This window comes from Drosophila rhopaloa, unplaced genomic scaffold, assembly GCF_018152115.1.
Source record: "Drosophila rhopaloa isolate 14029-0021.01 unplaced genomic scaffold, ASM1815211v1 contig_167, whole genome shotgun sequence".
In the NCBI taxonomy this organism is placed as follows: Eukaryota; Metazoa; Arthropoda; class Insecta; order Diptera; family Drosophilidae; genus Drosophila; species Drosophila rhopaloa.
The window spans coordinates 2469795-2497722 of NW_025335047.1; the positions used below are offsets into that span (position 1 = coordinate 2469795).

The window sequence follows — 27928 nt, forward strand, 5'->3', positions numbered from 1 at the left end:
TATAACTATTGCAGTTCTACATTAGACTCTTAACCAAAAGGTTCTATTACTGCGGTAAACAAAAAACACAAATGGACAAGTCAACTACTGAATTTAATGCCGACGAGCTTCATCCGCCAATTTGGCTTAATGCCACGTTCATCGGTGGGATTCTAAGCACCTATGAAAACAGTCCCGAACTGAAAGTAACCGATCTGAAAATTACACCCGCCAGTGCCCAGGGAGATCACTATGCCAGCGTTATGTTCCGAGCAACTGCCGAGTATACCACCTCAAAGGGAAAGTTCTCCAAGCCCCTGATCATCAAGACGATGCCAGAGCAGGAAGGACACAAGAAGGACATGCTGAGCGAATCGCATTTGTTCGAAACCGAGATCGGAATGTACTGTCATGCGCTGCCCGAGTTCGAAAGGATTCTCCAAGAGGCAGGGGATAATACCAAACTCTATGTGCCCTGCATCTATCACAGTCTGAAGCCGCGGCAAGTGATGATCTTTGAGGACCTGGTGCCGCAAGGATACACCGTCATCCGGGATCGTCCTGTCACAGTGGATGAACTTAAATTAGTCTTCTCCAAGCTGGCCAAATGGCATGCAGTCAGCATGAAAGTTATTAATGAGGTATGTTTATTAACTTACCCAAGTTTAATGATTATCTTTTTAATTGTACTGCATCCATCAGCGACCCACTTTTCTTAAGGAGTTCAAATATGGCCTATTTGAAATGCCCACCATCACAACTGATCCTTTCATAACTACTGGCATGGGGAACTTCATTGAAATGCTTGACAAATTTCCTGATTTCAGGAAGTATAAGCCGCATTTTGAAAAAATAAAAGATAACTACATGCAAAGGCTGCAGGTTGAGATGCATGAATATCACAAATATCGGCGAAATGATAGACACTATGTCCTGTGCCACGGCGATTTCCATCTCCGGAATATGATGTTTAAGTATAACAAGAAGACAGGAGCTCAAGAGGATGCCATGTTGGTGGATTTTCAGTTCAGCAATCTTTGTCCAATTACTGTTGACCTCACTTATTCCATCTATATGTTGATGGAGCCGGAACAGCGTTGGGAAATGGGAAGGGACCTGATCAACGATTATTTCTCGGTTTTGGTTGCAACTCTTAAGAAGATTGGGTTCAAGGGCGACGTGCCCACCCAAGATGGACTGTGGGAACAAATACACCACAACAAATACTATGGTATGTGAAAAAAATCACATCAAATCTTCATTGAAGCTGATATTGTTAACAATTTATTTATCTTTCAGATTTCCTTATGATAAGCACATTGCTTCCAATGATGTTGGCCGTTAAATCCAATAATCTGAAAATTCATGAAGCACTTCAAGACCCGGAAGCTCGAAAGAAGTCCTATTATTTTGACAACTATGTAACAGATGTTTCTAAGCTATTGCCCAAATTTGAAAAATTGGGATACTTTAAGGATCTTTAGTTTAAATGTTAATAAATACATTTGCTCAGAAAATAAAAGTTAAACTCAGACTATAGACTTTTAAAATTGAGACATGAAGAGAATGATAGAAAATAAAATGTTTTTGCTTATAAATTGATTACGCTATTTACACAAAAAAACCGTGCTATCTGTTATTTTTTGTTGAAGTAACAATTGTAAAATGGTCTTAAGTGTCTAATGCAAGGTTAAGTTCAATATCAATTGGTCATGTTGTTCTTATCTGGTGAGTATTTTGAGAGAACAACAAGAAAAAAAGCAAACTTCGTGAAGGAGAAGTTTATATACTCTTGCCGCAGTTACAAAAATTAAATAAATATTAAATATTCTGTATTTCAATTTCGATGCTTGAAAATAATGAAAATAAGTCGATTTCCGATTAGTTTTTCGATTGTTCCTATGCTTGCTATTTGATATAGTCGTCTCATTTTTAAAATGTTAGAACGTTATTATGAGCTGAGAAGTGCAGGTTTTAGGTCACTTTTCTGCAAAGCCATTTTTCGAAAATTTGGAAAGGGGTAACACTATAAAAATGACGAAAAATCGACCTAAAAATACAAACCAAGTGAGAATACAGTTTTTTAGAGGATTAAACCACAATCATTTAGAAGTATGCCACTTTTAAATCCGATGTCTGTAAGAAAAGTTATGCGCTGAGAAGTCATGTTTTTGGTCACTTTTGTTCATAGCTATATTTCTTCATAGCTATTTTTAGAAAAATTGAAAAGGACTTACAACTTAAAATTTTGCGATAAATACTGTTCAAGAATTTAAATACTTTATGGGGACGGAAATGTGCCCGTTACTGAGTTGCAAGCTTTTGACCGAAATTCGAATACCCTCTCCAAAATTATAAAAAGCAGAAAGTTGTGACCTAATTGTTTGCAATTTTTATGTTTATTCGCCTGAAATATAACTTCAATTAAGTTAAGTGATTTTTTAACAATTTTTTGTAATCTCATAAAAAAATACGAATTTCACAAAAGGTTAAGGAAAAACGTAATGCATTTAATAAAAGCTTACCAAAGATTGTACAAAGCTTTTCGCAGGCAACCGAATTTGTATTTAAAACGATCGTAGCCGTGAAATTTGATTAGAACAGTGTTGTGCGTTGAACACTTTAATCAAGCATTATTGGGTTGTAAAAGGGGCGGCAGAAAAATGACGGAAAACGTAGATCAGTTTAACGATGATGAGCTTCATGCACCGGCTTGGCTAAATGCCCAGTTTCTTGGTGAAATACTAAGCACCTATAAAAAGGATCCGGAATTGAAAGTAACTGATTTGGAGATCACGCCAGGAACTGCCCAGGGAGATCACTATGCTAGTGTTATGTTCCGAGCCAAGGTCGAATACACAACATCAATAGGAAAGTTCTCCAAATCATTGATCATCAAAACGATGCCGGAAGTGGAAGGTGCTAAAAAAGACATGCTGGCCGAGTCGCATCTGTTCGAAACTGAAATCGGAATGTACAGCAAGGTGCTTCCGGAATTCGAAAGGATTCTCCGGGAGGCAGGAGATAGCACTAAGCTCTATGTGCCCTGCATTTATCACAGCCTGGAACCGCGTCAGGTTATAGTTTTCGAGGATTTGGTGCCGCAAGGATATTCCGTCATGAGAGATCGTTCGCCTACTCTGGTGGAACTGAAAGCAGTGTACTCTAAATTGGCCAAATTGCACGCCATCAGTATGAAAGTTTTGAATGAGGTAAGTAATTATTATGGTTTAAATATTGCAGTTAGTTTTGAATTCCCCTTTTCACAGCAACCAGAGTTTTTGAAAGAATTCAAGTATGGAATGTGCGGTATGCCTGCCTTTTTGGATACGCCTATGGTAACCTCAGGAATGCCAAACTTCCTGAATATGCTGGACAAAACCCCTGAGCTGCTAAAGTACAAGCCTTATTTCGCGAAAATAAATGAAAGCTACATGCAACGCCAGGCTAAAGTATTAGAGGAATATCGCAAGAACCGGCAACCCGATGGATTTTACGTTTTATCCCACGGAGACTTTCATCTCCGAAACATGATGTTTAAAAATAATAAGGAGTCTGGTGAATTCGACGACGTTATGTTGCTGGACTTTCAGATCTCCAATATTGCGCCTCCAACAGTTGATTTAATATATTCCGTCTATTTGCTCATGGATGCGGAACAGCGTTGGAATCTGAAAGAGGAGTTGATCAATTATTACTTTTCCGTTTTGAATCATACTCTAAGAAAAATTAAATTTAAGGGCAAAATTCCCAGTCAAGACAGACTGTGGGAGTTAATTTTACATCACAAATATTATGGTAAGTACTACTATTTTTACGCTACGAACTCTTAATAAAACGCATCTCATTTTAGATTTCTTCCTGGCTACTACGTTTTTGCCAAACATTTTGGCGGTACAAGAAAATACTTATAAACTTGAAGATATCATTATGAATGATGAAATTCGGCAGAAAACTTACTTTTCAGAGAAAGTTATTCAGGATTTTAGTAAATTATTACCTGAATACGAAAAATTGGGATATTTTAAGAATCTGTAGATACTCACAAATGCATTCTGTAATATAATACACATGAAGACTGTTTTCATTGTTTACTTAATTGTTTTAATAAATGGAAATAATTTATATTTTGTATAGCACATTTTTAGCACACTTTATTTTTAATTTAAGAACCAAAGCTTACAATTTATAAATTTAAAATGATTTGCTTAATATCAGCGTGACTTCGCCTAACTAGTGGACTTTTTAATAAAAGCGCATTTAGTTAAAACTTTTATAAATTAAAAGCTTTAAATTCAAATAAAAGTTTAGGCTTACGGCTTTGTTTGCTTATCAATTAAGTGGATTAGTGGATTATATTTTCTTGCCGACTGAAACAATTTAATTTTGTCGGAAAACGGCATGTAAATGTTTGATATTTAATTCTACAATTATAGTTCTTACTAAGAGAATGATATATAATATAATATGACAATGATATGTCGCCTGAAAAGCTTTTGGAGCAATATGGGTTAGCTTTTTTGAGAATAGTATAAAATGTGCGGCCCCTCACACATTTTTGTCATAACCCAATTGAGCAGTAATCTAGCTAGTTAAAGTTCTGTAAAGTGGCTTCAAGCATGACAGAAAACGCAAATTCCCATAAATTTAATGCCGACGAACTGCAACCGTCTTCCTGGCTGAATATCCAGTTCATAAAAGAGGTGCTAAGCGGTTATGAAAAGGCACCTGAGTTGCAAGTTACAGATCTGCAAATATCCCCGGCAACTGCCCAAGGAGATCATTATGCGAGCGTCATGTTCCGAACTGTGGCGGAGTACAACACCGAGAAAGGAAGGCACTCTAAAGCACTGATCGTCAAGACAATGCCGGAACAGGAAGGTCACAAAAAGGACATGCTGTCCGAATCGAACATCTTTGAAACGGAAATACTGATGTACAGCAAGGCTCTGCCCGAGTTCGAGCGGATTCTGCGGGAGTCCGGGGATAATACTAAACTCTATGTGCCATGCATCTATCACAGCCTGGAGCCGCGAAAAGTAATGATATTCGAGGATCTGGTGCCGCAGGGATACACCGTGATCCGAGATCGTCCAGCCACCAAAGAGGAACTGAAGAAAGCCTTCACCAAATTGGCCAAGTGGCATGCAGTCAGCATGAAAGTTATAGATGAGGTATGGACTTGCTCTAACGAAGATTAAATCTCGACTAATACAAAAGTTTTCGTTCTAGCAACCTGACTTCCTGGAGGAATTCAAATATGGTATGTGGGATATGTCCACCTTCTTGACCGATCCCATGGTGACTACTGGGCTGCCCTGCTTCCTTGAAATGCTGGACCAAGTTCCCGAGCTCACAAAGTACAAGCCGCATTTTGATAAAATAAATAGTAACTACATGCAGCGGATGAGTGAAATAATGCTGGAGTACCGCTCCAATCCGCAATTGAACAGGTACTACGTGCTGTGCCACGGCGACTTTCATCTTCGAAACATGATGTTTAAGAATAACAAGGAGACTGGAGCCTCTGAAGACGTGATGCTGGTGGATTTTCAGATCAGCAACATTTGTCCTATTACCGTCGACCTAACTTACTCCGTCTACATGCTAATGGAATGGCAGGAGCGCTGCGACCTTGGAAAGGACTTAATCGACTATTATCTCTCTGTTTTGCTGGAGACTCTGAACAAAGTGGGTTACAAAGGCGAGTATCCCACGCAGAGTGGACTTTGGGAGCACATTCATGGTCATAAATACTATGGTAAGTGGGTAAAATTTTGCAATATAGAGAATTGGTTAAGCTAATTATACCCGTTACTCGTAGAGTAAAAGGGTATATTGTATTCGTGCAAAAGTATGTAACAGGTAGAAGAAAGCGTTTCCGACCCTATAAAGTATATATATTCTTGATCAGGATCACTAGCCGAGTCGATCTAGCCATGTCCGTCTGTCCGTCTGTCCGTCTGTCCGTCTCTCCGTCTGTCCGTCTGTCTGTCCGTCTGTCTGTCTGTCTGTCTGTCCGTATGAACGCTGAGATCTCGGAAACTATAAAAGCTAGAAGATTGGCATTTTGCATGTAGATTTTAGAAGTTCCTACGCGGCGCAAGTTTGTTTCAAAATGGTGCCACGCCCCCTTTAACGCCCACAATCGCTTATATACGATTTTAAAAATTTTAATATTTCGGAAAAGTAAAAATGCAGTTTTATTGTGTTTTTCAATACCTATCGAAATGTAGAAGAAATTTTTCAAATCGGACCATTCGTTAAAAAGTTATGCGTGATCAAAGTTTCTATCTCCATCTCCCTCGCACTCCCTTTACCTGAGTAACGGGTATCTGATAGTCGGGACACCCGACTATAGCGTTCTCTCTTGTTTTTCCTAAAATCGTTACAGACTTTTTCCTGTTAACCTCCTTTCTGCCTATGATAGTCGCCATCAAAACGAACAGTATCAAAATGACTGACTTAATTTTGGATCCGGAAATAAAACAAAAGACTTACTTCTTAGATGATTACCTCAAAGAAGTAAAGACGCTTTTGCCTAAATTCGAAAAAATGGGATATTTTAATAATTTATAAAACAATAAGAAATTAAAAACTTGTATCAATTATATACATAAAATTTGTTGTAATTATGAAAAGATGATTTTTAAAAGATATAAGTTCTACGTTAAATTCAAATTCATTTGCAATGAGCTTTGGAGGTTCTATAAACTTTTCAAGAACATTGTCAGTCGTAATCAATATTGGCTTTAAAGTAACATAGTAGTTGTATTTCTAAAGCTTTTAGTTAAAACTGATTGTCATGCTTACTGAGCAAACAATAAACAATTTTTGTGGTGACTATATTATTTACCTGTTTGCAATAAAAAATGTTTTGAATAAATATCGATTTCCCACTAAAATTTGTATTACTTATCAGATTTAACTTTTAAATGATAAGTGATCAAAAGTTTTGTATCCTTCAGTAAAACTTTAATAGGAATTTTGATTTGATAAACGGGTATTTCACACAAAATCGAAAAGTTTATATAGAAAAGCTTTGAACCGCTTTGCAAAGCTCACGTAGCAAACCATTTAAATGAGCGGGTACGCAATTGAGTTTGATATAACCAGCTTTTACAGTATTCCGACTAGACGTATATTCCGAGACCGCGAAAAAATAGCAAAGATGACAGATAGCCCAGATACGGAACAATTCAATGCCGACGAGTTGGAGGCTCCGACTTGGCTAAATGCCCAGTTTATTGGTGAGGTTTTGAGAGCCTATGAAAAATCTCCGGACCTGAAAGTAAACGATCTGAAAATTACACCCGCGAGTGCCCAGGGAGATCACTATGCCAGTGTTATGTTCCGAGCCACTGCCGAGTACACCACCTCAAAGGGAACGTTCTCCAAACCGCTTATCATCAAGACGATGCCGGAGCAGGAAGGTCACAAGAAGGACATGCTGAGCGAATCGCATTTGTTTGCCACAGAGATTGGAGCCTACACCAAAGCCCTTCCCGAATTCGAAAGGATTCTGCGGGAGGCAGGAGATAATACTAAGCTATATGTGCCTTGCATTTATCACAGTTTGGAACCGCGACAGGTGATGATATTCGAAGATCTGGTACCGCAGGGATACACCGTCATCCGCAATCGACCGGTCAAATTGGAAGAACTAAAAAAAGTGTTCTCCAAGCTGGCAAAATGGCATGCAGTCAGCATGAAGGTGATGAATGAGCAACCCGAATTTTTGAAAGAGTTCCAGTATGGCTTGATTGACATGCCGGCCCTAATGACCGATCCCATGGTTACAGGTGGAATGGATGATTTTATAACTCTGCTCAAAACGATACCTGAACTCACAAAGTACAAGCCGTATTTTGAGAAAATAAAGGTGGATTATCTTCAGCGTATGACCGACGTGCTGCAGGAGTACCGAAAGAACTATCAATCCGATGGATACTATGTGATGTGTCATGGCGACTTTCATCTCCGCAATATGATGTTCAAGGGCGACGAGGATGTCATGTTCGTGGACTTCCAAATCTGCAACCTGTGTCCCATTACAATCGATCTGATATATTCCATCTATATGTTAATGGAGCCGGAGCAGCGATGGGATCTCGGTAAAGATCTAATTAACTATTATTTCTCCGTGTTGGAGGACACTTTGAAGAAAGTGGGCTACAAGGGCGTGATGCCCACGCAGAATGGCCTGTGGAAGCAAATTTTTCGACACAAGTACTTTGGTAAGTGCATTATTTATTTTTCAGATAGAAATACTAACTCCAATTTTTATTTTAATACAGACTTCTTTCTTATGAGCACTTTTTTCCCAATGATCCTGGCCGTTAAAGCGAATGAGCTGAAAATGAACGACATAATTCAGGACCCCGAAGCCAGAAAGAAAGCGTACTTTTTTGATTTTATCGTGAAAGATATTAAAAAGCTTCTTTCGAAATTCGAAGAAACCGGATATTTTAAAGATCTATAAATTTCCTATGTCCTATTTTATATAGGAATTTCCAGCCGATGAAATTATGTTTTAAAATAAGCTTCATAATTGAGCGTACTTGTGCAATTACCCATGTGTTAATAAAATTTCCAAACTTTTCATAAAATGGTAAAACAAAGTCTGATATTATATTTGCATATTGAAAATACTCATGGATTTTTTGGTCTGGAAATAAGCTTCTTCCTCAAACCTTATTCTGTATGGAAGCCCGAATACTTTTGATCGAATGTTAAAGTGTTCTTTATTTGACTCGTTCTCCCCCGTTTATGTAAGTTATTCATCCAAGAATCCGGAGAGCTCGAACTCTTTGATAGTACGCTGTAGGAAAGCTCTGTACTTGGGGTTCTCGACATTTTCCCTGCGGAACAGATCGCCTTTCTCAGTGCGTGAGTTTAGATCTTCAAGGTTTTCGAAGCCAGCTCCCTCCCGGAAAATCAGGGGGGTCAAACAAGTTGCACCAATCACACCTTAAAAAGCGGGAGCTATTAGTATTAATATTTTTTTACAGAAGGATTGGGTAACTCACCCATGAGACTGGTGTTGATCAACTCGATGTGGATCTCCTTGAGGGTGGGAATGTGTCCTTTGTAGTTCAGCTTCTCTAGGGTCTGCTGAAGCACCCGCTGGTATTCCCGAACGATGTACTTAAAGTGAACCTTGCGAACATTCTCGTTCAAAGAGGCGTAGAGGAAATAGTTGAGATCGATGGTTGGGGATCCCACGTAGGCCAACTGGTAGTCCAACTGGAAATCAAAATGTGAGAAATATGAATTTTAGTCGAACACCTACAATATGAATGACCTACCGTGACCACATCGTCGGGCTCCTTGGTCTCGTTGTTGATGTGGAACAGGAGATTGTTGATCCACAGATCGGTGACGTTGAAGACGCGGAACTCCTTGCCAGTAGTCTCGAACATGGACAGCGCTCTCTGAAGCACGTTCTCGGCCAGCTTGAACATCTTCTCGGTGATCTCCTCATAGCCCTTCCAGTGGGCCACTTCCTCCGCGACGCAACGGATGTTCACGGGGAAGAAGGTGAGGAAGTCGCGTCGGTCGGGATTCCGTGAGATGGGCGCCTCATTGAAGAACTCCAGTACTTCTGGGCTCTCCTGGGATATGAGGGCGCTGCAGGCGTGCAGTTTGGCGACCTTCTCGATGGTGGGCAGTACGTAGTCCAGATTCAGCAAACGACCCCGCTCGAAATTCTCGAAGCCGGACAGCTGCATGTCCTCCAGGATGAGAAAGGGCTCGGGCGATTCGGTGGTGTAGTAGCAAGTGGGGGCAATTTTTGTTTGATCTCCGATGGATTGGAGGAGGGCCTGGACTCGTGGCAGCACCTCCTTGTAGGCCAGGATTTCGCGTTTGAAGAGCTTACTTCTCTGGGCCACTGCACCAGTTTGTCCCTTCGGATGATCCTTCACAATCACAGAGAACTTGCTCTTCGCAGCCGAACCCCTTTGGAGATTGAAGCTGGCGCGGTGCATTTCACTGGCAAATCCCGCCGCCTGGTCGCCTACCTGGGCGCTCTTCACTATCAACTCACTGACCACCAGCTGCTCCTCCTTGAAGTGCTCCTTCAGCACATCCTGCAGGAACTCGGCAGTAAGCCATTCGGGAGCCTGGTAGTTCTTGCTGCCGGTTCCCATTGTATTTTATTTAATTTTTTTCAAGTCAGCTGACCAAGTTGAATGAGAAACCGGAGCAGCAACTTACGTTGGGGGCTATCGAATCAAGAATGTGGAGCCGAACATGTGACGGCTGGGAGAAAGATAGAGCTTCCAAAAAGCTCTCTCTGTTGTTAGCTTTACACTGGCTTATCAGCTGATTTGTGTATATAATATATTTTTGTATATATAATTTGTACATGTGGACACTACCAAGCATATGGCATAGAAACCAGTTTGTGGACAAATTTGGAACGAATGTTGTGGATGTTGTTGGCCGATAACATACAGAAGTGGGTGGTGACTGTGTATTTTTAGACACATCAAAATAACTAAACTCAGAAAGTAATAACTTTTATAATTTTATTATTTTTAAGTTAAACAAGAAATGGAAGAAATTATTATGCTCATTTTCATATTTTTAGGCCTATCTTATCGGTATATTACTGTAATAAACAGTGATAAATAAAACGTGATCTAATCGAAGCACCAGTTGAGATAACCTTCCACTACTTGAAAAGTATTTAATATTTGATCTACTTATTCACAAAAATTAATTGAAGCGTCGAAAAAGATAAGTCGATAGCTCTATATATTTTGTTTAGAATTAAGCAATCAGTTGACTTTAAATATTTATTTGTGTTTAATATTTTATATTAATATAAATAAGATATATTGTTTTAAAAAATATATACTAATCTAGTAATATTAAATTGCTCAAATACATTCCTGATGAGTTGTTAAAGTAGGTAGGCTTCTTTTCGGTTAGAGATCTGATAAGAAACCTTCTAAATAATTTAAATAAAACAAACTTTACCTATTTGGCTTATTTTCTTAAAAATACTTTGTCGCGCCTGAACAAAAGATAAGCCTTCGTTTTCTTGATACAAAATAAAATACTCAGTTTTTATTATAAGATGTTGGATTATTTTAATAACATCAAACATTTTTTTTATTGTAGCTCAGTCGAAGTCGGCATAAATGAGATGGAAGTTATGGGTTATAAACTTTCACTGATTTGTCTTTTCTTTTAAAAGTGAAATGTGGAATTATTTTTCAAGAAATTTTAATTTCGTCTATTAGTAAATAAACGTGTATTGATATTCCGGAATAGGTCACCTAGATATAAGTAGAAACGCTTCAAAAGTCTAGAATGCCACGCCGGTAGAGGAAGGGAAATATACTGAGGGCAGCTCGGACGTAAAGTGGATTTGTGTAGACCTTCGCCCGGAACCGATCTCCTTCCTCTCCAGGCTGCGTTAGCTTAACCAAACTGGCCTCCGTGTCCACGGGCAGCAGGATGAACACCAGATGGGTGAAGGTCGTAAAGTAACCTGCGGATATGTTCAGTTAAATGAAATTTCATTGTAACAATAATCCAAACTCACCCCAAAATCCATATTTTATCATGTTCATATGCAGTTCTCTGAGCATTGGCATTCTCTCACCGTATTTCAGGATCTTTAGACAGTGCACTAAGTGAGTATGATAAATTCTTACGAAGCAGTCAAAATTCTGGATCCTTATGCTATGTCTGGCGGAACATATTATAAAGTTCCATAAGTCCTGAGCCGGACTGCCCCATTTGCACAGCTGGAAATCCACGAAACGAACTTGGTTGACATCCCCAGACTGGGTGTAATTCAACATTATGTTACTGGACCAGAAATCACCGTGATTAAGCACTTTGAATTCATGCGGATTGTTGCTGAAGCAGCGGGCATAGGATTGCACAAATTGATCGGCCGTGGGCTTTAAAAAGAGCGGAAAAACGAATATTTATTACAAACTTATTAAGTTCAGGTGCTATAGAAACAAAAGAGTTTAGAAAACAGCTATAAACTTGTCTAAAAATATGCCGTGAAAAACATAGTCGTTGGAAATAAATCCGTTGGACTTCTGAATTCAAATATTGTTGCATACTTTTGGGCACCTTTATAATAGTGGAACTTACGATGCGACTCACGTACTGCTCGTGATCCTCCAGACCCCAACTGGCTATAGCTATCTTATAGCTCTGGATCCTCGCCTGATAAGACTTGGATCGGTTGTAGTTGGCGGGAAGGTAGATTCGTTGAAATTCCTCTGGAAAGGGTCCGTTCCGCTGACGCCAAACGGCACTCGCAGCATGGAATTCGGCCAATTTCTCCAGCACCCGTTGCATTTGGGGCATGTCAAAGCCTTTCAGGCGACTGATGTTCCTATATTTTTTTGTTTGCAGATCCTCCTGCACCATGCAGATCCGTCCGTTAATTTCCTCCGACCAGTGGCACTTGGGTGCGAATTTCACACTCAGTCCAGCCTGCTCGTAAATAAGTTCCAATTGCGGAATGATCGTATCGTACATCATCTTCTCTTTTGGAAATATATTGAGGGTGTTCACGAAGCCACCATTTCCCTGGGCATCGTCTAGCATGGTCTTTACTATGTACGACTTTTGCTGAGAAAATCCATCTATTAAAAGAAAAGGTAATTGTTAGTCCGGATGTCCCAAAGCTGAAGTTATTGTACTTGCTTAAAAGATTAAGTTATTGGAAAGCTTCTTACCATGCCACGAACTATTTTTCTTAAAAACAGAAAAGTATGAGTAAAAGTATCAAAGGCAACAGTGCGTATGAGTGATAAAATCTTAGTTCTTGCGATATTTTGTATAGAATCATGGAAGAACTGGGTCAACATTTGTGTGATCTTTGTATTGTGGATTGCCTGATGGCAGCGCTTAGTTGTATTTTGTAATTGGACAACAGTGCGTATGAGTGTTAAATACTTAAATTGTAAAGGTTTTTAGGTACACCCTGACACCAGTTTGTTGCTCAATCTATTTGATGCCAACCCCTTTTTTCTCACCTTTCATCCAATGTCAATGACGATGCGCATCACAACAATTTTTTTTCAAAACAGAAAAGTTTCGCACTCAAGGGCAAGAGTGCGTATGAGTGATACAATTTTAGTTCTTACTATATTTTGTATAAAAATTGAGAAAAATGTGGTCAAAATTATGAGCTCTTTGTAGATTGGATCTGGCAGCGCTTAGTTGTTATTTGTAATTGGACAACAGTGCGTATGAGTGTTAAGCACGTATATAATTTAAGGTGTTTAAGTATGGGGTGCTCCCTAATACCAGTTTGCTGTTCAATATAGTAAATGCCAACCACCTTTTTTCTCACCTTTCATCTCAATGTCAATGACGATGCGCATCAGCAGCGAGGTGTAGGTCTCGCCGGGCGGTGTGGCCGGAATAATCGAGAGGTTTAGGATGCGACGGAATTCGCGGAACTCGCGCTTGAGCAGCCGCTTGAAGTAGGCCTCGTTGATCCAGGCCGGAATGCGGACATCGTTGGAGGCGCAGAACTTGTTGCTGTTATCGGGCATGTCGTTGTGATTCCGCCGGAATGAGCTCACTGCGGCGATCGGATCGGGTCGGTTATGCGTTGTTCCCGGTCCGAAGTGTGCGGCGCAACTGTTTTGCCTCGCCTTTCCTTATCGAGAATGTTTTTCTTGTTTTAGGCCCCGCGATGTTATTTTTATTTTACTGCACGCAGTCGAGGTGGGTGAGGTGCGCACTTCTCAACGCCCCGAAAGCAATGCCAGTCGCCCGTCTAACTGGTTCGTCAACAACTCGGACACTGAGCATCGTCTGCCAAAGACCCTCCCGGGATACAGGTGGGTGACAGTAGTTGGAGCTTTCCCCGCTCACCCGGACTGGTCAAGCAATGCAGTAGCGCCGGGCTTATCAGCGGTGTTGTGTTTTGAATACCTGATAACAAGACAGCTAGCACCGGGAGGGGCAGAAAAGCTCTTATGTCTGTCAAGTGTAATACTCTGTCGCTCAAGCGATTTTATACCTGACAATCTACAAAAGGTAGATGACTGAAACTTATCAAATACCCTTTAATGATTGGAAAATTAATTAAATATTTTGTCATAAAGTGATTTTCAATAGTATATAAATAAGCAAGTTTTTATTATTTGATTGATTTAATTGTAACAAAATATTATTTCAAAAATATTTTTCTTTGGGAGCTCTACTTCTTAAGAATTTGAATTTTCCAGAACTTCATTGCCATTACCATTGTATTTCGAAATTCGTTTATATTCTATTAGGTGAAGATTATTTTACTTAATTGTCGTTCTATATCTTTTATCAGTTTACTGATGAAGATACGGTGGGTACGAGATAAGTAGACACTGTATTTTGGTATTATCTCAACGTGCATGAATATATGTAAACTCTCAGGACTTACACAATGCAAAGTCGCACAATCTTAAAGACTGGAAAACTATTTCAAGGTCTCTCGGTTTCAATTGTAGTGCAGCCATGACATTCGCCATGGAAAACTGGGAAAAACCAGAATCAATATTCGCACACAATTTATTTAATCGAGTCGAATGCAAATAGCATCGCAAGATAAACGAACTTGCAATCACTTAGAGTCTTCGAAGTTCAATTTGAATTTCCACAAGACAAGATTGGAGCTCCAAAGGCGGTACCTCCTGCTTACCTCGTCCTTGAATTGTTTATAAGTGGCTAATCACTACAAAGAAAGCTAAAGGGAAAGAATATAAGTCAAAGATAAAAGTCATATCAGTTTCGCCAACAAAGAATGTGTTGTTTTTCTTTAAAATGGCAGATTGCAGTTCCCCAAGTTGGAGAAGGGAGCTTTCGTACTTTAGCACGGCCAAGCAGTTTTTTTTAAATGTTCCCAGTATATTCTGAGGTATCGCATCTAATATACCTCCATTTTTTATTAGAATTATGATTGGAGGAAAATTTTAGAACTTTTGTCTTGTGCTTAATTTGCTAGTTCAATCAGATTGACAACAAAATTAAATACGTAATAAAACTGATAAAATGAATCTGTCTCTTGAAGTACTGTGGGTACTAAAACGTATCATTAGTAACCATCAACTTGACTCCATTAAGTGCCATACTGATAAAGCACACACGTAATCGACTCTCCAAGATAAACTTGATTTCATAATACCTGTCTGCAGTTTATTGCCAGCTATATATCAAATATCAAACATCATAGTCTTCAAAGTTTAAAATTCCGCGGTTATACAAAAATGGATATAGATCCTTCATAACATTTGCAAAGGCGGGATTAGCTAGCAAGCGTAGCCTAAGATTTTCGCCTTCCTCTGTTTCAGCAGTCATGTTGTGCAGATTGCTGTCCTTATCGGTGGGGAACAGAATTATGGGCAGGTGATTCAATATACTGAAGAAAGCTGCAGGAAAAGACTTGTTATTAGTGAGATATAACAGATGATTGCATCCAGGACCCACCGTAAAATGAATGGTGCTTCTTGTTTATGGAGTTTTGAAGATCTCGTAGTTTTGGCAATGGCTTTTTCAGTTTCAACACCTTTAGGCACTCGATTAGGCGTTCCCAGTAGATTCTTACGAAGTGATCAAACTCCTTGATACGCAAATCTTGAGCGGGCGAGAGGGTGAGGAAGAAGAGCAGATCCATGGCTGGACTTCCCCACGTCACGATCTGGAAGTCGATGAGGATGAGCTGATCGAGACTGCCATCCGGGAGATAGGAGGTCATCAAATTGCTTGACCAAAAGTCCCCATGGTTGAGCACATGGAATTCAGTGGGATCCAACTTCAAGGTGCTCAGGCATTGGGCCCAATACTGGTCGGTAGTGGGCTGAGGAAAATAAGTATTACGTCGGGTGCTACAATTTCACTTTAAAGTAATTTTTGCTTACAAAGTCCTTAACATATTTCTCTGCGTCTTTCATGCCCCAAGTAAGCATTGCCTTCTTGTAGGCCTTTTCCTTCAGGTTGAATCCATCCACATGAAACTTTTTAACATCCGGCTTGACAAATCCTTCGTTGAAATCACTGGGATAGGGACCATGCAACTCCTCGTACACAGCACTGGCCGCATGATACTCGGCCAGTTTTTGCAAAGATTTCGTCATGTGCTCCATGTCCAGTCCTTCCGTGCGATCCACGTTCCGGAATTGCTTCACACTCAGATCCTCGAAGATGAAGTGGATGTCCCCTTCACGCTCCTCAGTTAGCAGACACTTGGGCGCCAATTGAATGTTCCACCCGGCATCTTTATAGAGGGCCTCGAACGCAGGGAGGTATGTTTCGTACATCTTGGCCTCCTTGGGAAAGAGCCCAAACTCGGTGATGTCGTTGCCCCCTCGCTCATCGGGCAGCATTGTCTTAAAAATATATGTCTTGGTCTTCACACTTCCATCTGCAATAAGTAAGATATTATATTTAAAATGAAATCTTTCTCCATAGGACATTCGGCAATTTCATTTATAACTTAGCAGAGTTTTCGGCGGTAAAGAACTATAACTATTAACTAAAATTCTTTATAGCTATAATAACAGACTTACCTTTCATTTCCAATTTGATGTAGTTCCTCAGCATGGTGGAAGTAAAGTTTTCACCCGGCTTAATAGCGGCAACTGTGGTAAATTTTAATACTTTTGCATGATCTGGTTCGTCCTTGGCCAGTACGCTTTCAAAGTATTTCTCATTGATCCAATCGGGAATGATTAGATTCTCATTGGGGTTCACGATTTCGTCGGTGTCAGTCATTTTTCGGCTTTCGTATATTTGGCAAAAAGAACCTTTTCCGGCAGTTGCTAGTTTGGAACTGAGTTTGCTAATTTTTACCGCGGAGCTTTATTGGGCTTTTCTATGCTGCCTTATCAACGAGTTTCATTTGTGCGCGTAATACCTACAAGTGGTAGAGACTTGTCTTTTTGATTATCAAAACTATCAACTCAATCTTAACAAACGTAGCGTGATAATTATTTTATTTTTTTATACTTTTATATTATTGAGTGAACTTGTGTAATTCTTTACAGCTTATCTGTAAAAATCCACTTTTTTTTAATTCCTTTTTTTTTTCAGTAATTATAATGTTAATGGGTGTTGCCCTATAAAGAATGTTACGTTTTGACACTTATTGTTTTTGGTACATTTTATGGCCATTTTTTATTGCTCATACCTCATCTGCGTTGTATATATACGTTTTTTTATTAATTTTTAAAGGGTATGTAAGTGGTTAATATTTTCCTTTTCCAATTTAGTTTGCTGGCCTTGCCAATCAATTGAGTTGATACCGCACATACACAACTGATTAATCAGTGTTTGTTTGCGATACACAACCAACTATATAAAGATAATTTTGATACGAACAAGTGTGTGGAACCAAAAGGTTTTGTATGAGTATTTCCTCATTACGTATTTAATTAAATATTTACCAAATCAGATAATTCGTTTGTCTCTACAACTTAGATAATAATAAGCCACACAAGTGACTTGTCTTTATTTTCACTCATCATTGTTAGTCTGAGAATGTTTGGGACAGCAATTATTACTGACATCACGCGGAATTTCGTTTTGCTTGTATTTGTATCTATTTCTAGCAAGTCATTGTGAGTGATCTTATAAAAGACGTCACAAGTTAGTTCGTTGAACGTAGATTAAAAGACAATTGGTTGTTGAACCCAAAAACAAGTTTTATTTTATTTAGAACCTATTCATAAATAATGTAATTCCTTTCCTATTCGAAGTCATTGAAATTAAAGATACCACGATTGTAGAAAAAGGGATAGATTTCCTTCATTAGGCGGCAAAATCCTGGATTTGTGAAGATGCGCATCCGAAATTTATCGCCCTCCTCGTCGTCACGCATAAGGGAATGCAAATTGGATTCCTTGTCGGATGGATAGAAGCACAGGCAGATGGTTGAATACCGCAATGAAAGCTATAGATGTTATAAAAAATCTAAATTAGTTTTACATGTAATAGATTTTTATATCAACAACTTACGATATATAGTATTTGTATCCTCGTACAAGGAAGTCTGCAGATCGCGTAGCTTAGGCACAGATTTCTGGTACTTCAACAGCTTTAGGCACTCCACCAACCGCTCCCAATATATCCTGACAAAGTTGTCGAACTCCTTCAGCTTAATATTGCTGGCCGCCGAGAGAGTGATGAAGAAGAGCAGATCCTGGGCGGGACTGCCCCATTTGCACAGCTGAAAATCAAGCATGATGACCTTGTCGATTTCGCCATTGGGTAGGTAATTGGACATTATATTGCTGGACCAAAAGTCACCATGCGTAAGTGTGTTGAAGGTCGAAGAATTCGTATCCGTGGCCAGATTCTTTTCACACATTTTTATATATTGTTTTACGGTGGGCTGAGGAAACAGACTATGAGAATATACAAGCTCAAAGTGGAAAATGGGTATAGCTGACTTACAAAACTTTTTATGTATTTTTCTGGATCTTCTAAGCCCCAATCAGCCATGGATTTATGATAAGATCTCGCTTTTACTAAAAAGCCCTCTTCGTGGTGCTGCAGTTGGTCCCTGGCAATGAATCCTTCCCCGAATTCCGAGGGGAACGGTCCTTTTTTTTCGGCGTAAACAGCTGCAGCCGCATGGAATTCGGCCAGTTTCCGGAGGGATCTTCTCATGTGCACAAGGTCCAGACCCTTGATGCGATCCACATTTTTGAACTTCTTCACATTAAGATCTTCGATCACAAAATGGATTCCGTTGTCACGCTGATCCGTTAGCAGGCACTTGGGAGCCAGTTGAATCTTCTCCCCGGCGGAACTGTAGAGCTCTTCGAAGGCGGGCAGAAAAGTCTGGTACATTACTAGTTCCTTGTCAAAGATGCCTCCCTCACGGATCTCCTTGCCACCACGTTCCTCCGCCAGCATTGTCTTGAAAATATAGGTCTTGTGCTTAGTGCTTCCATCTGTGGAGATATATTTAAAATTATTATTCTCTTCCTCTAAAATAATAATTGTCATCTGAAATTGGAATGGATTTGTCATCGCCGTCTAAACCCATCGACACAAGTTTGTCTTAATTTTTATAATTCTCGATTCCAACTTACATTGATTTACAAAATATTTTTGTTTTTACCTTTCATCTGAAGATCAAAGTGAATCCGCAACATTACAGATGTGAAGTTTTCGCCCGGCGGTATAGCTGCCACCGGCTTAAAGCTCAAAATCTTCTCGTAATCCGGCTCATCTTTCTGCAGAACCGGCTGGAAGTATTCGGCGGTGATCCACTGGGGGATCTCCAAGTCCTCGTTCGGGTTAACTATCGTTTCTGTAGGACTCGCCATTCTGTATGTGAGGTGCTCTCTTGCCAAAGTTTGTCTTTCAACTGATGGTTTTCGATCGTCGAGCTGCTTTCGACCCTACTAATATATGTAAAGCGTACTTCGCTTTGTTGAGATATAGTTTGTTAGCGTTACTCATCAGTTACTTGCATTAACTCATTAAAAAAGTTGTGATCGCAGGCTTAAAATAATTGTAAACAAACAATTTGAAGACTTCAGAGGTCTTAAATAAAGAGAAACGCTTTAGTCGAGTGACTCGACTATAAAATACCTGTTACTCAGATAACCAATTTTAAAATAAATATGCCCCCAGCTGATCCCAGATATCGACTTCCTTATCTCTCTTTTTCTTGGTTCTCTTATTGTGCTTAAATACAAATGTTTTCAGGTATAATAAAAAGCTCTTCTTTATCTCAGTGTAAAAGCTGTAGAAAGCTTCCACTATTGCATTTCAAATCGAAATTCTCGCAAAAAGCTGATTTAAGTGGCAGCGAAATCAAGTTTTGTTTAGTACGCTCTCTTCTGGAGGTCGAAACAGAAGTTGATAAACAAAATGTCAGGGAATACCGACGTCTGTCAGTTCAACGATGACGAATTGGTGCCCCCTGAGTGGCTAAACTCAGAGCTCATATCAGTTGCTCTGAGTTCCCATGAGAAGGAACCCGTGCTAAAGGTAATCGATTTGACCTTATCCCCGGCGAGTGCCAAGGGGGATCACTATGCCAGCATTATGTTCCGGGCAAATGTGAAGTATTCCAATCGAAAGGGCGATTTCGTAAAGTCGCTGATCGTTAAAACAATGCCCGAAGCGGAGGGTCACAAGAAGGAAATGCTCCAGGGATCGCCTATTTTCGAAACGGAAATGGGCATGTACACGAAGGTGCTGCCGGAATTCGAGAGGATTCTTCGTCTGGCCGGTGATAGCACTAAGTTGTATGTGAATTGCATATATCACACTCTGGCACCTCATCAAGTGCTAATATTTGACGATCTCGTGCAAATGGATTATTTTGTTTTGAGGGATCGGGATGCTACCCTGGATGAGGTACACCGCGTCTACTTTAAACTGGCCAAGTGGCATGCAGCCAGCTTAAAAGTACAGAACGAGGTGAGCTATTGAAAAATATTAAATGTTAAAAAATAATATTTTGAGCTCCCAACTAGTGGACCCAAAATAGAATGTCATACTTTAATTTTGTTTTGAAATGAGAACAACGGAAAAAACCTAGAAAAATTGGTTATTTTGTCCGTAAATTTATTTTTGGTTTAAAAGCTTATTAGTAAAATTATGCGATTTAAATAAATTATTTTTATTGTTATGTTTTTTAAGCAACCAAATTTTTTAAACGCTTACACTCACGGACTATTTGAGATGCCACATTTCCTGAAGGAACCCTTTATAAAGAGTGGAATGGAGTTTTTCGTGGAACTTTTGGACAAGGAGCCGGAACTTAATAAGTACAAGTTGTATTTTAAAAGCATTAAGGAAGATTTTCTTGAGCGACTTGTGGCCGAGTGGAAGGAATTTCGTAACAACCGCAAAGAAGATCAGTACAGAGTACTTTGTCATGGAGATCTGCACCTTCGAAACATTATGTTTAAGTACAAGGGACCTGGATCCTTCGAAGACTGTATGCTGCTGGACTTTCAAATCAGCCATCTTTTTCCACTTTCAATCGATTTGGTGTATTCGATATATATGCTTATGGAGCCAGAGCATCGCTGGAAGGACTGCGAAGACCTAATGAACTATTACTTTTTCGTTTTGGAGGATGTTTTGAAGAAAATCGGCTATAAGGGTAAAATGCCAACCCAATCGGGTCTTTGGGAACACCTACACCAGCACAAATACTTCGGTAGGTTCTTAGTTTTAAATGTTTTTGTAAACATTGCCTAATATTTGGCCTTATTCCTTCAGAATTCTTTCTCATAAGCACCTTCTTGCCTTTAATGTGGGCGTTGAAGGATAAGTCTGTCGACTTTGGAGATCTACTTCAAAATGAGGAGAAGCGCAGAAACTGCTCATTTTCTGAGGGCTATATAAAAGATGTGAAAATAATGCTAGCCCGATTGGATAAATTGGGCTTACTCCAAGTTTAAGGCATTATTTCAATAGTAGTATAGACAAAAATTTAAAAATAGAAATAAATAATAAACTTAAGTAGTTTTATCCTAATTTAACAATGTTGTAAATACTTTCTAAAATATTCATTGTTTAATAGATATTTCCCGCTTACAAATAAAACCAAATATTAACAATTTCCAAATGATATAAAAAACTAGAAAAGTACGCATGGAACGCTAGAAAATTATTTTAAAATTAAACAGTATGTGTGTAGCTCGTTTGAATAGCTAAATTCTCTCTCTATAGTCGCCCATTCGATAATTGTGTAGACTAACTGCCTCGGGCGATTAAGGCCCCATTATGTCGCACTAATCCAACCATATTTCGCTCAATGCCAACTGTATGCAGTGCCCTTATTGTTTAAATGAGCGGTTAATTGCAAATTCCTCAAATCAACTGAACGGATCAGAGGATAAGAAGGTCGAGCCCAGGAGCATTTAATAGGAGATTGGTCAAGATCGAATCCGACAACGGCGGATGTGGTTCATTTTTGCGTACATATGTTCATTTATATAGCTTTCCAGGGGGTATATATATTTCCAGTCAAAAGATTTCAACGGGGTAAAGGATACACTTCCGACCAATGTTTCATTTTTGTAAAAGCTGCAGGGGTATATATGTACACATGTACATGAGCTTCGGCTTATCGATTTCAAATGTTATTGTTTCTTCATATGTTATACAACGCACTCAGTTGCTGATAACAAAATAATCTCAAAGAGACACTAAACTCGACAACAAAGGCTTTTATAGAGAATATTTCTGGGAACTAGTGGCTTTTCCAACTTCTAGGAATCGATGCAACTTGAAAAAATTTTAAAAACTCAAAACAAAAATAAATTGTTTTTTTTTAATTTTTTTTTAAATATTTAAATCTTTGAATGTATGTTTTTATATTTGAAGTTTCAAGCACTAAAACACTTTTCTTTGAATATGAACATATTTAATCTATTTCCAAAAAGGATAAAATATAAATATATTTATAATATATTAATATATAAATATATAAACAACACCTCACTATCTAAAATATTTAGTTTAAAATGTGAGGAATTGAATTTTCTCTGGGGTGCCATAACACCTACCGATTGAGTATTTCAAGACATTAAAATTAAAGCTGATAAGAAATGATCCTTATTGTTTTTACTCGGTGATGTTTCAGTTGTGTTTTGTGCTCCCAGTAGAATGGAGTCAACTTTCGCGTTAATTCCTTTGTTCACCTTGTTTCTTGTCCACCAGGGCGTTTCCCAATTCCTAGAGATGCCCTGTGGACTTGAAAGTAAGGCCAGGATTTTCGGAGGCGAAGACGCACGACCAGAATCTGCTTCCTTTCTCGCAGCCATATATAACAAAAAGAGTTTTATATGCAGTGGCACGCTGATAAGCAAACGTTCGTGGTTTTTATAGAAGTACTCGTTGGCATGATCACATCATTCTTACTTTTGTAGGCTTTGTGTTGACTGCAGCTCATTGCTTGGATGTTAAACAGGATCTGTAAGTATTATCGAACTAGATTTTAACATAGTAGCTTTTTTTAAAAGTCGACTTTGCATCCAGTCAACTGAAAATATGCAATATGCAATATGCAACTGAAAATATTTAATTATATTATTTACAGATTTGTCGGATTGGGAGCATACAGTAAAAGTAATCCCCTGGAAAAGTACCCTGTCAGTCAACAGATACAGCACCCTCAATACAGAAACGGGTTTGCGCCGTATGATATAGGCCTGCTTAAACTGTCAGCCAGGGTCGTGTATAATTGTAAGTAAGCTGTTTGACGTATTTAGACAATCTTTTTAATGCTTTCCTCCGCAGTCAACATTAAACCAATCTGCATTTGTACGGATAAGAGAATTAATAGTAAAATACCAAGCTTGCCAACGTTCGAAGCTTTTGGCTGGGGCCTAAAAGAACATTTTAAGGATAGCGAAATTCTGCAAACTATCACTCTTAACCAATTGGATAAGGATATTTGCAAAGAGCTGGTTGCTCAAGATCTCTTACCGTCTCAGATCTGTGCTGGATCCAAAAAGGGCGATAGCTGTAAGGGAGATTCTGGCGGTCCGTTGATCAACAAGATTAAACTATACGACAATATTTATACAACCCAGCTCGGTATCGTAAGCTTTGGGACGGCAGCATGCAATTCAGCAGCAGTCTATACGAATGTGACTAGCTTTGTAGACTGGATTCAGGAAACAATAAAAAGCTCTGATGATGAACAACTAAATGGCCCAGAAGTGCCCTTTCAGTTTCGGGAAGCTCCCTCAGTGCGTTCGCCTGTAAGCAATTATAATACGCAGGAATTCTTTTACGATGACTGCGCTCAAGAAACCATGGGATCAGTCATACGGCCTACTATTTATGGACCTGGTTTCCAGGCACAAGGCGTGTTGATCCATTCGCGTGAGTATCTATCTCTTAAGTTTCGTAAAATAATGGTGCTAAAAATGAAATATCTTTGATTTTCAGAATTTGTCATCACAGTTGCCACAGACTTGCCAGAAAATCATAACTCTCTGTAAGCTGTCCCAAAGTTTTAGAAAAGAACATTTTTCAAATATTTTTGAATTATTTTTTTCAGAGAAGTGACATTGATGGGAGAACAGAACTATGAAGAACACAAAGTTTCCTCGGTTTTCAAGTTGCCAGAGTATGATATAGCCTTGCTAAAGTTAGATAGAAAACTTGACCGCTATGGTAAATTTCTAGAGTATTATCCCCCACCTCGATCACAGATTTTGTATTCCAGACAGTTTAAAACCCATCTGTATGCTCGCGAGTGAAGAATCCCAGGAAAAGGCCCAAAAAGGTCTGCCTTTTGCCATATTTGACGATGGGAAAGCTAAAAATTTCGCCGTTAGACCTGCGGATCCCAACCTATGTGAACATCATATCGGGGCTAAACTCGACCAAAATCAGTTTTGTGTGGAAAGTCCTCCCGAAATGAATAGAGCCCCAAAAACCAGTGGGGAAATAATGACAACCATCATGAAGAAAAGTCATATCATTTTGTTAGCTATGGTCAGTTATTCATCAGACGGCCTACACGTTTTCACAAATGTTATCAAACATACAAACTGGATTTGGGATATTATTTACAAAGATCAACTAAACCGACCATCCCAGTAAATGTGTTCATGGCCGAAAATTTATATTCCCTCACATTAAATAAAATAATTAAATTCAACACCTTTAGTTTTGAAAAAAATTTTCGGTGTCTGTGTTTCTCCACAAATTTGTAGAGAGTTGGTAAAAAGTTGAACGACATACTATTCGTCACAATCGTCGTCGCATGAGTTTTCATGTTTGACCAGTCATGGTGATTGTTTTTTATTTTTGGGTGTTGCTATGAACTCGGTAAGGCCCAAGATACCAAATTGTGTACTTTGCAACCTATCAAATTAATTAGGCAAACTATGACCAAATCATTTTCTGTAATATATTTATAAAATGCGTCCACTATTTAAATAAACAATATTAATATTAAATAAAGTAAACTGGTTTGTTTCTAGTATTTAATTCAAAATTGAACCACACTTGAAAAGCAAGACAATATATTTACAATTGTTTACAAGGACACTCATATATGTATGTATTCACAGAGCACAATAAAATAACAAAAACAACTGGGCACCTTTCTGTTTTCATCCTTCAGTTTCCATGGTAACAAGTGTTTTGCGTTTGCGTATAGATACACACATGTATCTTTCACACACAAACTGCGCAAATTACTATGGAAACCGGAGGTTGTAAACGTAAGAGTACTGGGTTGATTTATATTTTTAAACAGATCTTTTTGATTTGCAGGTGTGTGATTCTAATTAATATTTCATAATTTACGATTATTTATTCACAATATATGTATTTATACACAATGAATATATTACTTTTAATGTGCACTTTCGATTGCTCTAACACCTTTCTCTACACAAATTCCACTAGAATGCTGCAACCCGATGGCCAAAACAAGGCACTAACGCGCCGAGAAACACTAAAATGTGGTATCTCGTTTTGTTATTATTTGGTAATAAATATATTATATAAAATATATTATACTGATTTTCGTTACACTGACTGTAGATTTTTCTTCAAACCTTTTTAAAAATCCAAAATGCAAAATAATATTGTGATCCAAATAGTTTAAAATGAATAAACTCCATATTGTGACTAGTGCATTAAGTTAAGACAATTCTAGGTACTCTTTATTGCTTGTTCTTATGATATATGATATCACAAAAAATTGGCTACACTTTAAGTTGGAAGGGGAATTAAACCTAGGTGGACTTCAAAAGTCCCTTGTTATAGAAAAAGGGTAATAGCAACTTCATGGCCTTGGCGTAGATGGGATTGGTAAAGGTCCTGTAACGCAGAGCATCGGCCTCTGGTCCTGGGGCCATCATCATTTTCATGTTGGCATCCTTGTCTGTGGGCATAAGTGTGGCCACCATTACACCCGTGGATGTCAGGGGTCCTGTAACGAATGATTGTTACAAAAAATTATCTAATTACAAATTAAAACCCAAAGATATTTACCCCAGAATCCGTACTTCAGCATCATGATGTGCAGATCCCTTAGAGTAGGAATGGGCTTCGAGTAGTTAAGAAGTTTAAGGCATTCAACCAGTCGTTCGTGATAGATTTGAATAAAGTGATCGAACTCCTTGATCTTGATGTCCAGCGAGGCAGATGTTGTGATCAGGTACCAAAGATCTTGGGCCGGACTGCCCCACTTTCCGATCTGCAGGTCCACGAATATGGTTCTGTCTATCTCCCCGTTGTCCTTGTAATTAAACATGATGTTGTTGGACCAGCAGTCACCGTGGTTCAACACATTGAACTCATTCTCGTCGACCTGATTGACCTGCATTGCCTCCTCGAATACCTCCATGGGATCCCACATCCGGGAGATGTATTTGTCGATGTCCTCTAGGTCCCACGTACGCATCGCCTTGAAAAACTGCACCTGCCGCATCTCCCCAAGAGCCTTGAAGAGATCGCGACTCTGCTCGTTGAACATCGACATGAGGTACATCGGATCGTAGGGCCCATTTATTTCCCTGGCCACCACGGAGGCGGCATGTAGTTCGGCCAGTTTCCGGAGCACACGGCTCATGTGAGCCAGATCAAAGCCCTTGAGCCGATCGCAATTCTTGAAATTCTGCCGACTCAGATCCTCGAAAACCAGGGTAATCAATTCGGCGTTGGCCTCGACATGGAGACACTTGGGCGCCAGCTCAATATCCAAGCCCGCCTCCTTGTAAAGCTCGACGAACTGCGGGATGTGCACCTCGTACATTTTCCTCTCCTTGGGGAACAGACCCATGCCATTGACCACATCAGCTCCACTGTCCGCCTCCAGCATTGTTTTCAGAATATACGATATTTTCTGCTCGCTGCCATCTAAAAGAGATACAAATTTAAAAAGGTTTCGCACTCTAAAATAATTCAGTTGAATAGAATCGAAAGTTTACATTTAGCAACAGAGTTTATTTATTTCTTGAACTCACCCTTCAACAGAATATCCACAATAACTCGGATCATAATAGAAGTGTAGTTCTCCCCGGGGGCAGTGGCCGCAATGGGTGTAAAGTTCACGATTTTGTCAAAGTTTTCCACATCCTTTTCGATAATGGGCTGGAAATAGTCCTCATTCACCCACTTTGGAATGTGAAGGAGCTCGTTGGGATTGAGTGGCTTTTCGGAGTTGCTGTTCGGTGACATTCTGATGCTCATGCTGTAATCGGTAGATCAATTAATTGACTCTCGGCGGTTGAAGATAAAAGCACTTAAACTATTTTCAATTTGTTTTAATTACAGTTTGCGAAACGGAAAGCATATTAAAATCGTAATAGTAAACATGTGTTTTTGTGATCAAGGTCCATTATTTGTGAAAATTGTATTTAGTTTTCGCCCTATTTAAATAACACCTTTATGGATTAAAACGGAATTGGTTAATTGTTTCTTTTTTATGGGTTGGGCTCACTTTGTATGTCAATTTTTTTTTAATTATTAATTTTTGGTTTTTTTGGGTGTATAAAGACAGAATCACTTAAAACGTATATATCCATTAGGTTTCTACTGAACAAAGTTTTTTTCGCAGTAATTGTTTACGTATGAACCGCCCATAAAATGTGTTACAATTGTTTTTTATTACTGACCGACTTTAGTGGATTTTGAACTTAAATTTCCGCTCGGTGGAACACCCGCGGCCGTTTCCTACGATTTCTAACGACAAACAAATACTGAGCTCGTCGTGCGGTTCCCATACTTTTATATTAGCAGGTTTGTGTGTTTTTGTCTATGTGTTTGGGCCGATCTGATAGCGCAAACTGGTTTTTGTTTAGGCGGACACCGACTGTCGATACTACGATGCCGAACAAAGGGTAACAACATACCCATCTAATCGGTTTCCATATCTCTGGATAACCGTAACCGTGAAATGCATATTGGTTGACCCTAAACGAACCAATTTCAAATATTATCTGAAAGTTGAATTTGGAAAGTCTTGTAGCGGATTGCA

At 39.1% G+C, this 27928-nt stretch overlaps 10 protein-coding genes and 1 pseudogene across 10 annotated transcripts; 6 read left to right on the plus strand and 5 right to left on the minus strand.

Moving 5' to 3' along the window:
- Positions 1-17: 17 nt before the first annotated feature.
- LOC108045632 lies at positions 18-1513 on the plus strand. The gene is made up of 3 exons (XM_017125016.1): positions 18-620; positions 682-1210; positions 1279-1513. The coding sequence occupies exons 1-3, from the start codon at positions 72-74 to the stop codon at positions 1461-1463; spliced, it is 1263 nt and encodes a 420-aa protein (XP_016980505.1). The 5' UTR covers positions 18-71; the 3' UTR covers positions 1464-1513.
- A 1087-nt stretch (positions 1514-2600) lies between these two features.
- On the plus strand, positions 2601-4116 carry LOC108045636. Its single transcript, XM_017125019.2, has 3 exons — positions 2601-3191; positions 3249-3777; positions 3833-4116. Exons 1-3 carry the CDS (start codon positions 2643-2645, stop codon positions 4015-4017), a joined length of 1263 nt encoding a protein of 420 aa, XP_016980508.2. The 5' UTR covers positions 2601-2642; the 3' UTR covers positions 4018-4116.
- Positions 4117-4562: 446 nt separating this feature from the next.
- Positions 4563-6884, plus strand: LOC108045683. The gene is made up of 3 exons (XM_017125075.2): positions 4563-5153; positions 5212-5740; positions 6374-6884. Exons 1-3 carry the CDS (start codon positions 4599-4601, stop codon positions 6556-6558), a joined length of 1269 nt encoding a protein of 422 aa, XP_016980564.1. The 5' UTR covers positions 4563-4598; the 3' UTR covers positions 6559-6884.
- Positions 6885-6982: 98 nt separating this feature from the next.
- On the plus strand, positions 6983-8467 carry LOC108045681. Its single transcript, XM_017125074.2, has 2 exons — positions 6983-8216; positions 8277-8467. The coding sequence occupies exons 1-2, from the start codon at positions 7061-7063 to the stop codon at positions 8459-8461; spliced, it is 1341 nt and encodes a 446-aa protein (XP_016980563.2). The 5' UTR covers positions 6983-7060; the 3' UTR covers positions 8462-8467.
- Positions 8468-8622: 155 nt separating this feature from the next.
- Positions 8623-10145, minus strand: LOC108045684. The gene is made up of 3 exons (XM_017125076.2): positions 9288-10145; positions 9009-9225; positions 8623-8949 (listed from the first exon to the last, which is right to left on the minus strand). Exons 1-3 carry the CDS (start codon positions 10128-10130, stop codon positions 8756-8758), a joined length of 1254 nt encoding a protein of 417 aa, XP_016980565.1. The 5' UTR covers positions 10131-10145; the 3' UTR covers positions 8623-8755.
- An 879-nt stretch (positions 10146-11024) lies between these two features.
- On the minus strand, positions 11025-13865 carry LOC108045701. The gene is made up of 4 exons (XM_017125095.2): positions 13316-13865; positions 12103-12602; positions 11537-11900; positions 11025-11482 (listed from the first exon to the last, which is right to left on the minus strand). Exons 1-4 carry the CDS (start codon positions 13518-13520, stop codon positions 11289-11291), a joined length of 1263 nt encoding a protein of 420 aa, XP_016980584.2. The 5' UTR covers positions 13521-13865; the 3' UTR covers positions 11025-11288.
- Positions 13866-15118: 1253 nt separating this feature from the next.
- LOC108045622 lies at positions 15119-16786 on the minus strand. Its single transcript, XM_017125005.2, has 4 exons — positions 16515-16786; positions 15867-16369; positions 15436-15805; positions 15119-15377 (listed from the first exon to the last, which is right to left on the minus strand). Exons 1-4 carry the CDS (start codon positions 16717-16719, stop codon positions 15169-15171), a joined length of 1287 nt encoding a protein of 428 aa, XP_016980494.1. The 5' UTR covers positions 16720-16786; the 3' UTR covers positions 15119-15168.
- An 841-nt stretch (positions 16787-17627) lies between these two features.
- On the minus strand, positions 17628-19472 carry LOC108045634 (annotated as a pseudogene).
- A 331-nt stretch (positions 19473-19803) lies between these two features.
- Positions 19804-21536, plus strand: LOC108045626. Its single transcript, XM_017125009.2, has 3 exons — positions 19804-20385; positions 20608-21133; positions 21196-21536. The coding sequence occupies exons 1-3, from the start codon at positions 19831-19833 to the stop codon at positions 21375-21377; spliced, it is 1263 nt and encodes a 420-aa protein (XP_016980498.2). The 5' UTR covers positions 19804-19830; the 3' UTR covers positions 21378-21536.
- Positions 21537-22593: 1057 nt separating this feature from the next.
- Positions 22594-24595, plus strand: LOC108045640 (transmembrane protease serine 9-like). Its single transcript, XM_044458601.1, has 7 exons — positions 22594-22792; positions 22851-22896; positions 23021-23166; positions 23221-23811; positions 23878-23926; positions 23990-24105; positions 24158-24595. The coding sequence occupies exons 1-7, from the start codon at positions 22663-22665 to the stop codon at positions 24535-24537; spliced, it is 1458 nt and encodes a 485-aa protein (XP_044314536.1). The 5' UTR covers positions 22594-22662; the 3' UTR covers positions 24538-24595.
- Positions 24596-25583: 988 nt separating this feature from the next.
- On the minus strand, positions 25584-27636 carry LOC108045620. The gene is made up of 4 exons (XM_017125003.2): positions 27567-27636; positions 26916-27142; positions 25942-26808; positions 25584-25879 (listed from the first exon to the last, which is right to left on the minus strand). The coding sequence occupies exons 2-4, from the start codon at positions 27139-27141 to the stop codon at positions 25683-25685; spliced, it is 1290 nt and encodes a 429-aa protein (XP_016980492.1). The 5' UTR covers position 27142; positions 27567-27636; the 3' UTR covers positions 25584-25682.
- Positions 27637-27928: the final 292 nt, after the last annotated feature.